Consider the following 8638-nt stretch of genomic DNA (forward strand, 5'->3'; position numbering starts at 1 on the left):
AAACTTCATCTTTAAATTTTAGTGAAATGATATAAAAAGCCTCAAAATTTAAAGTGTTGTCACAATACTCCATTTCCAACTACTCTTCTATAAATATATGTTAGAAATCAATTTATATTGAAAATGATAATAAGACAAAATAGTTAGGAGTTAAGATAATAAATGAAAAAGAGAGAAAAATAAATATAGAGATGACAATGGAGAATGAGTTGGGAAAGGTTATTAAAAAATGATGTATAAATTAAAAAAATTATATTTTTTAGTTAACTTTTAAAAATAAAGATAGAAAACCCATTAAAAATGCTGTAACTATTTAACCAAGTAAATGTCTATATTACAGTTTCATTTTGTCAGGTGCATTTTCACTCACATAATTATTATAATAAATCTTTACTTTATTTCGCTAGTATTGATGATTATAAACGAGATGGGAAATCACATTGTTTTTTTGACCAAAATTAAGTATTGATTTATAATATTTTTGCAAATATAATTGTTTTTTTCAATGAAAATGAAAGTTAAGAGCGTATTATTAAACTTTTAGTATGAATTGTTATCAGTTATTTAGTTATAATAGTTTAAGTTACTAAAATTCTTTTTGTAGTTAAATTATTAAATTTATAGTTTAAATTGTTTTTAATCATAAAACTTACAATACGTAAATAAGTTTATTTTATTTTATTTTATTTTTATAAAACATAAGTCATTATAAACTTACCTGAGGAACACCAACTACATTACTTGCATATTTTAATATTTTTGAATTAAGATCGAAGAGGATTTACATATTCAAAATTTTAGCAAAAATATACACCAATTAATTAATAAATATCAAGTTTAGGTCCAAATTAATTATTCTCGGCCAAGAAATTTCGGGCCCAAAAATATCATGCCTACGTGGTAAAACCGAAAAAATCAAAACCTAATCAAAGCCAAACAAAAAAAAAAAGAAAAAACACATAAACAGTTTCTAGACAATTTTCAAAAACACAAAAATGGTCCGATTTGATCCCAACATCGACCCCTACACACCATTTAGTAAATGTATCTTTGGTGTAATACTAGCCAATATAAGGTTCAAGTAATACATAACTGCCAAAGTATACACTTCTATTTACATATGATTAGCAGTCTAAAAACATTTGTTAGATACTAAGATCGCTACACCTTTTCAGCGAAAACAGCTATTCAAGTCGATAGATTCAATTACAAAATTGTCTACAAAAAGTGGGTGGAAAATCAAGCCGCAAAATGCGGTTAAACAACATTGCCGTGGAGTTCATAACAGGTCTGCATTTGCCAAGGTTGTACCTGTTGACCACATTTGCCAAATCAAATTACATTCTACTCGTTCAGTTTTTGTCAGGCAACAAGCCTTCTTTTTTAGCCATTTCATATATCGCGACCGACATTAACACTTTAGCATCAGGGGTCAAACGCCAAAGTCCATCATAAGGAACCACATGCACTTTAATCAGCTCACCATGTTCCCTGAGCCCGGTTTCTTTCCCTTGCAACTCTTTAACCACATCTGCACTTACACTTCCTCTGTACAGAAGTAAACTAAGTTCCTCATCACATCCACCCTAACAACAAAACATCAAACAGATTAATGTCGTCAAAATTCAAAACATATGGTTTATTAATGTTGCTAATATTATAATACCGGCGAGGGGATAACTTTGTTTCCAGTGGAAGGGTCTAGAAACGATGTGAGATCAACCATGTCTTCAAGTTTTAATTCAATGCCAGTCTCTTCTTCGACCTCACGTAAAGCTGTACCGAAAATATCACCTACATTGTCATCCAACATGCCAGCTGGCAGCTCCAACATCGGCCTCCCCACAGGCACCCTAACCTTAAATATTATCATATTTTAATATGATTAAAATTATAATATTATGATTTAAATGCAAATCACACACTTTACCTGCTCGGTAAGAACAGTGTAAATTTTCCCTTCGGATTCCAGCAGGATTAGAACCGCTACTGCCGGGCCTCTTGCAAAAACAATACCTGGAACGTTTTGTCCAGTTTCCTTATCGATGACATCAGCTTTAAACTTGAGAAAGCCGACACGCTTGCCAAACATGTCCACCCCCTAATTTTACAAAACGTGTAGAGATCAAACATAACAGATGTATCGCACCGCTAGGCATGTAAACGAACCAAACGAACACGAACGGAGTACGTCCATTATCCGAATGTAGTCCACGTTCATTCATTAAGAAAATGAACATGCCTGTGTTTGTTTGTTTTTCATTAACAATATAAATGCTGGTTCGTGAAAGTAAACGAACGAACACGACTGAGCTATAACCAGTTAAAAATAATGTGTTGATCTAAAGAGTTATCAAAACTAGATCAAGTTGTAATGGGCCAAAAAAATTGTAATGAGTATATTAATGAACGAACTAAAACAAACATAAACTACAAAACACAAATGAACATAAACAAATTCAGATGAACAAACGTTCACAAATATAAATGAGCGAACGAGACACGTGTTCTTGTTCGTTCGTTTAACTAAATGAACAATTTTTTTTTGCTCAAGTTAGGTAATTTATTAAATAAACAAACTTCCCACCGATGGTTCACGTCATGTTCATTGAACGTTTGGTTTGGTTTTGTTTCGATAGGAATCATGCTATAGTTAGCCTTAAAGTGTCATTTGTCTATTCTAGAAGGGTATTAAGTGTAATTTCGTTTCTATAAATATGTTAATACATCCTTAGGGAGATAGGGATTGAAATAGTTAAGTTGTTAGGGCTCCGATGATGGAGAGAGGGCATATCCCTGGATTATCCTTGTAACTTTCTCTTTACGTTTCCGTTTCACTAATACAATCGTTCTTCCTTTATATCTCCATTATCTTCCCTAAATTCAAACTATAATCTATCAAACCCTATAAGGTTCGTTTACATGCCTAGCACCCGCACACAAAAAAATAGATGCATTTTTTTTACGATAATACCTGAATGAGAACTTTTTTTAAAGACAAAGATCCATCTGCAAGGAGCCCTTTCTCACTTTGGATATTCTTTAACCACTGTTCAAATAAAGAGCAACCAATAGCATTCCTGCAAGCTTTAACTGTTATATTGTGAATAAAATTATCAAGTTTTTCTTTTGAAGTATTATTTAATTTAATTTTCATATTCAATTAATATCCAAATCATCCTATCAAACACTAGTCAAAATGATGTTGACTTTTGTAAGTGTATCATTCTTTCTCCAGTTATCTTATATAGTTATATGAACTTTGCTGAGGTGTAAAATAAAAAAAAATAGTAAAAACCTAATATGTTAAAGTTGATATATTATCTAAAATTGCAGATTACTCTATCAGTAGCATTTTGAAAAACTATTGCCTAGTGAAATTTGTGGAATTGTCAAAAAAAATTTGGAAGTGACTTCTCAAAAGTCAACCCATGCTTAAGATATCTGAGACCCATGGTACAATGTTTGTTACTTTATACCATGACCATGAGAACTATATAAAAAGTGTGGATTCAAGTTTCATGATTCTATGAGCGGATCCAAAAGCTGGCAGACTCGTACATGGACCAAACTAGATAGAGGAAAATGGGCTAGAAAGAGGCCCATTTGAAAAGGATATTGGTTGGGTTACCCTCAGAGTTGCCAGGATCATAAGCAAGGGGCCGGAAAATGTGACAAACTGCCATACACGATTTGCCCAACCCTCTAACTCAAATTCCCTATTTCAAAAGTTTTTTTAGTTTTTATCCTTTTCATCGTAAAAACAGGTCAATCTTTGATTTGGGCAATTTACATGTTTATTTTACCAGTCAATTTTAATTCTTTGACGCCCTGCTTGCGGTGCGCGCATATAATGTATATATGTGTGAACCCTCGGGTGGGCAAAAGTAAAATTGCACTAATTTTGACGTTATTTTACGAATCTCATGAAAATAACGTTAAAAGTGGCGGAAGGTTAATCAGGCATCATGTGGTGGTGTTGATAGCCGAAAGACAAGGGCACATGCACCAGTCAGCCGGTGTCCAGATGATTGAGTGCTATGTGCTTTATGTCCAAGGCTTGATGCAAAACTACTATCGAGCCGGGGGTCTCACCGGAAGCAGTCTCTCTATCCCTATGGGAAAGAGGTAAGGCTGTCTACATCTTACCCTCCTCAGACCCTACCATAGCATTGCTATTGGTGGGATATACTGAGTACGATGATGATGATGATGATGATGATGATGATGATGAATTTTAATTCTTTGGCAAGCAGTTTTAGTTTTCCAAAATTTCACTTGACATGCCAATTTTTTATGGGCGAATACCGTAAAATACCAACATAAAAATTCTCTGTTTTCTACAAATTTCCCTCTACGCACAAAGTTCATATACATATTAAATTTAAACAACATTGTGAACAAAAAATCGAACAACTTGGAAGCAGTACATCCGAATGTGATATGCAAATTTGTTCAAATTTAACACGTAGAGAGATTTTATGTCAAAAAATTATGCTGGGTTTTTTATATGTTTATTGCCAAATTTATGTTTTTTATCACAATTTCAACAACTCTCTAAAATTCTCATAGGCTATTCTTGATTGTTAAATAATCACTTCACCATTAATCAACTTTAAAAGAAGCTGATTAATAAATAATAAAGAAATAATAAATAATAAAGAAAAATAATAAATTACTAGTATTTCAAAAAATTGTTTTTAAAAAATGTTTATTAACTTATTGTGTGAAGCAACCAAAAACTTTAATTTAAAAAATGGAGTCTTGGTTTCAAAAATATATTTCTTTTTAAAAAAAAACTTAAAAACGTTAAATCCGGCTAAATAGAGTCTTGAACTTGGGTCCTTCAACTGATAGGGATCACCAATACAAACATCTCACTCTTTAAAAGAAATGATTATCTTCTTTATCAAGTACTTAGCTTTAAATTTTCTTCTGATCTCACTATATCAAGATATTAAGTCTTCACGTAATAACTAATTTTACTATATATCAAGATAAAAATTTCAACCTAATACAAAACCACTATATCAAGATAATGTACCCCCCTTCAAATCACCAACTAATGATGATTCTTCACTTGTTAAAACACTAGAGATTTCTCTAGTGTTGACCACTCAAATTATAAGTAAGATGGTTGGATGATATCTTAGAAAATATCTTCTTTTTTATTTTACACTTATAATTTCCTCACTCTATAATTGAAGCTTGATTAGACATGAATATTGGAAGAGATTAACCTATAAGTGTGTGTGTAATTATTGTAGAGCAAAAGGGGTAAAGACTTGATTTAAATATGTCTTCTATTTATAGCCAAGGGGACGCCCAATCCGTTTCACATTGGTTTTACCAATATGAACGTTATGTGCGGTCATTGTCTTTATATTTTCTCTTCTAATGTTGGCTAACACATGTGAGAACATGTCTCAATCACTTCTCAGTTCTCCATAAACACAAGTCAAGTATTTCACTCATGTAGTTAAACATACTTTATCAATTTCAACCAAAGCTTCAACCCATTTCACATTGGAGTTTGACTTGCCCCTTTGGTAGAGATGGTTACCCAATGAATGAAGGATTATCAATTACTTATCAAGAGTAGAATAAGTCTTTCAAATATTTGATATTTAAACAAATATGTTTAAATGTATATAATTTTATAAACTTATCATAAGTTTATAAAAACTAACAACATATCTTAGCTAAGCTGTTAATTTGTCTTCAATAGATTAATCATATAATTTCTTCATCATCATGTTGGTGTAGAAATACTGATTTAACCCTTGGTAGACAAGAACTTGATAATCTTGATCTTGGATGTGTGTAGTCTTGATTAAGTTTAATGTTTCTTAATTATGACTAATGTTTATCAATCAAGTGTTGAGGGACATGCATGTGACATATAGCTATTAGTGATGAACTAGAACAATTTGATGTCGCATTGTCTTAATTAGTTCATAATAAAAAAATAAGGTTGATTAAATTTTAAACAATTGTTTTCCCAACAATCTCCCCTTTTTTTATAATGACAAAAATCAATTGAATTCATTTTATTAAATGGCATAAATTAGTAAGAATTAACTACATTGATTACTATGTTAACAATGTCACACACCTTCATGTTTTCTTGTGCCAATCAACACACTCTGTAAAGAGGTCTTGTTAGCAAAGTTAAGACGCACGTGATGATGTGTGTGGTGCACAAATGTTTGTAACGATTTCTTGCCTCGAGTATACTCCGATATCAATCAAGTGAAGACTTTTGGTAAACACTTTGGGACCATTGTTTAGAATATGTAGGAGATCACAAAAGGTTTCAAAGGTCCAAACCCATGGTCGGTTGTACATGGATAAGGTTATGGTAAAAGAAGATGAATCAAATTTAAACCTGGTATAAAACTCATATAGATGACGAGGATAGATCATCTCATCACTGTCAATGGGGATTTTCCAACAGGAAATCATGAAGGAATGATAAACATCATAGTCCGAAAGACTATTTTTTTCAATGACTCTACCTTTAAGAATTATCCTATTATTGAGAAGATTGAAATTTGTTAATATAGAGTGAGAGCTTAAGGGTTGGGGAGAAAGATTCATGATAGAGGATTTTGGAGCCATAAAGTTTCCAAGTGAAAGACTTGCTACCGCGTGTAGAATGAAACCGAATTAATCATTTATTTATGCATAGAAAGAGTTCATAGTGCATGAGTTGGACACTTGTACCAATTGAGAAATAACTCTATTAAATCTTTGCATTGGAAAGGATAAGATTATGAATTGACCACTGATGGTCGATTAATTTGTATATGTTTTAGTTCGTTTATTATTTAGTTTTAACTGTTTATTCTAGAACTATCGATACTTCATACGTGTATTATTGGATTTCAGGTCATTGAATGATAAATACGCTAAATTGGGACTTGTACGAGCATGGGATGAAGTCTTGGGATGATCGGAGAGTAAACGGAAGCTAATAAATGTGGAGAATTGAGCCTCAGCATGTTATACAAGCGTTGGCTTGGAAACAAGACGAAAATATGGAATTTTAGGTCATAGCGTAAGTTACTCTGGTCCCGGCGTACTTACTCCAGGACCTGACACAAAGGGCGTAAGCAAATTATAAAACAGTGGTGTTTGGCGTAGGAAAACAAGACCTGGCGTAACTTACGCCGGGTAGGGAGTAACTTACGCCGGGTGTTAATATATGACGCGAACTTACGAGTTTTTTAGGGTATAAAAAGAAATAATAAACCCTAACTCGGGGAGAACTTCTCTTGGCCGTTTTGGAACATCTTGGGACGATTTTGGGAGCTACGAAACACCAAAAAACATCATTCGATCGTTGCCTAACGGATTCCAATCATCAATTGAAGATCTAATGGCTACCATGAGAGGCTAATCCTCTTCGAATCATATCCGGGATGTAAAGTTTGTATTGCTTTCAGTTTTCTCATGTGACTAAGAACGTTTATGTATAATTGTTCATGGTTAATCTATGATTATTGATGTTTGGTATTTCTGTGTGTTCAATCGGTTTAGGTTTATGTTGATCTGAACGATTAGTTACCAGTTGCTATAATAATTGATAATAGGGTTGTTTGATTAGGTTGAGTACGACAAAGCATATAATTACCCTTAACTGAGTCACACTGGCAGGGACTGTTTGATAATCAGTGCCGTGTGTAAAGCGATTATTGTTGCCTAAGGTTTTGTCTAGTTGATCAGTATGTAGTTAACCGTTAATGATTAATCTGTTAGGTTGCATGAGATTACTGTTAGTTATATACTTGAATTCCCGGGTGTGATTTGCTTTTGTTAACTGATTGAAAGTTGCTATTTGCTTTATTATTATTAAAATCAAACTTATTTGCTTGTGTGATCAGCACTACAATCTTTCACTTCATAATATCAAAAATCTTGTTTACACGATTTGCATTGACCACATACTCCTGGTGGATACGATAACTTACTTACTCTATCTATATAGTTTAATTAGGTTTTTGAATGACTCAAACGAGGGTCATCAACCTCACATGAACATCAAGAAGATATTAGTCACAAACAACTATCTTGATGGACAAAAGTTAACTTTCACCATTTTAGGAATAAATCAAAAGGTATTTTGAGATTCTACACATGAGATTTTAGAGGCTAGTGAGAATTCAAATCTCCTAGGAATTAAAATAAAGTAAATATGGATGTCGAAGGTCGCTTTTACTATGGATACATGGTCTGTATGATTGACTGTGGAACTGGGTGTGATTCTAAATTCCAAACTGCCTTTTTGACAGTCGTTTAGATGGTTGATGTATGGTCGGTTCAATCTACCGTGGATTTCGACTCCAAATTTGAATAGTGGACTACTTTGATGACCGGTTGGCGCTCGATTAGATCGACCGTGAGGACTACTTCCTTTTAAGCTTCCAAGAGAACCACACACACGATCACTCATATCGACCGTGGAGGTTCATTTAGCCATTTCTCAAACAAGTTAGCCATCCATCTAGTCAAGGTTGATCAAGGGTTGTGTTCTAACATTCCTCGACCTATTCTCATGATTTGAAAAGTTTCCTTTCTCAATGGCTTGGTGAATATGTTGACTGTGTTTTCTTTCAAATGAACCTTGTGAATATAA

At 33.1% G+C, this 8638-nt stretch overlaps 1 protein-coding gene across 2 annotated transcripts; it reads right to left on the reverse strand.

Moving 5' to 3' along the window:
* Positions 1-1065: 1065 nt before the first annotated feature.
* LOC143623837 (nudix hydrolase 14, chloroplastic-like) lies at positions 1066-3283 on the reverse strand. Of its 2 annotated transcripts, none has more exons than XM_077094653.1 (4): positions 2975-3283; positions 1926-2101; positions 1667-1853; positions 1066-1586 (listed from the first exon to the last, which is right to left on the reverse strand). In XM_077094653.1, exons 1-4 carry the CDS (start codon positions 3155-3157, stop codon positions 1353-1355), a joined length of 780 nt encoding a protein of 259 aa, XP_076950768.1. In that variant the 5' UTR covers positions 3158-3283; the 3' UTR covers positions 1066-1352. The 2 variants fall into 2 exon arrangements, with proteins under 2 accessions (XP_076950768.1, XP_076950767.1); XM_077094652.1 differs by having other exon boundaries at positions 1070-1586; positions 1667-1858; positions 1931-2101; positions 2975-3271.
* Positions 3284-8638: the final 5355 nt, after the last annotated feature.

Source organism: Bidens hawaiensis, unplaced genomic scaffold (genome assembly GCF_021521415.1).
Source record: "Bidens hawaiensis isolate Kalapana, Puna unplaced genomic scaffold, B.hawaiensis_p1.1 tig00003544_1, whole genome shotgun sequence".
In the NCBI taxonomy this organism is placed as follows: domain Eukaryota; kingdom Viridiplantae; phylum Streptophyta; class Magnoliopsida; order Asterales; family Asteraceae; genus Bidens; species Bidens hawaiensis.

Coding starts and splice junctions, on each gene's coding strand:
- LOC143623837 (XM_077094653.1), bottom strand. CDS start 3,157: ATGAAAATTAAATTAAATAATACTTCAAAAGAAAAACTTGATAATTTT. Junction 1,854..1,925: donor GTTCTTACCGAGCAGGTAAA/GTGTGTGATTTG, acceptor ATTTAAGGTTAG/GGTGCCTGTGGGGAGGCCGA. Junction 1,587..1,666: donor ACAAAGTTATCCCCTCGCCG/GTATTATAATAT, acceptor TTTTGTTGTTAG/GGTGGATGTGATGAGGAACT.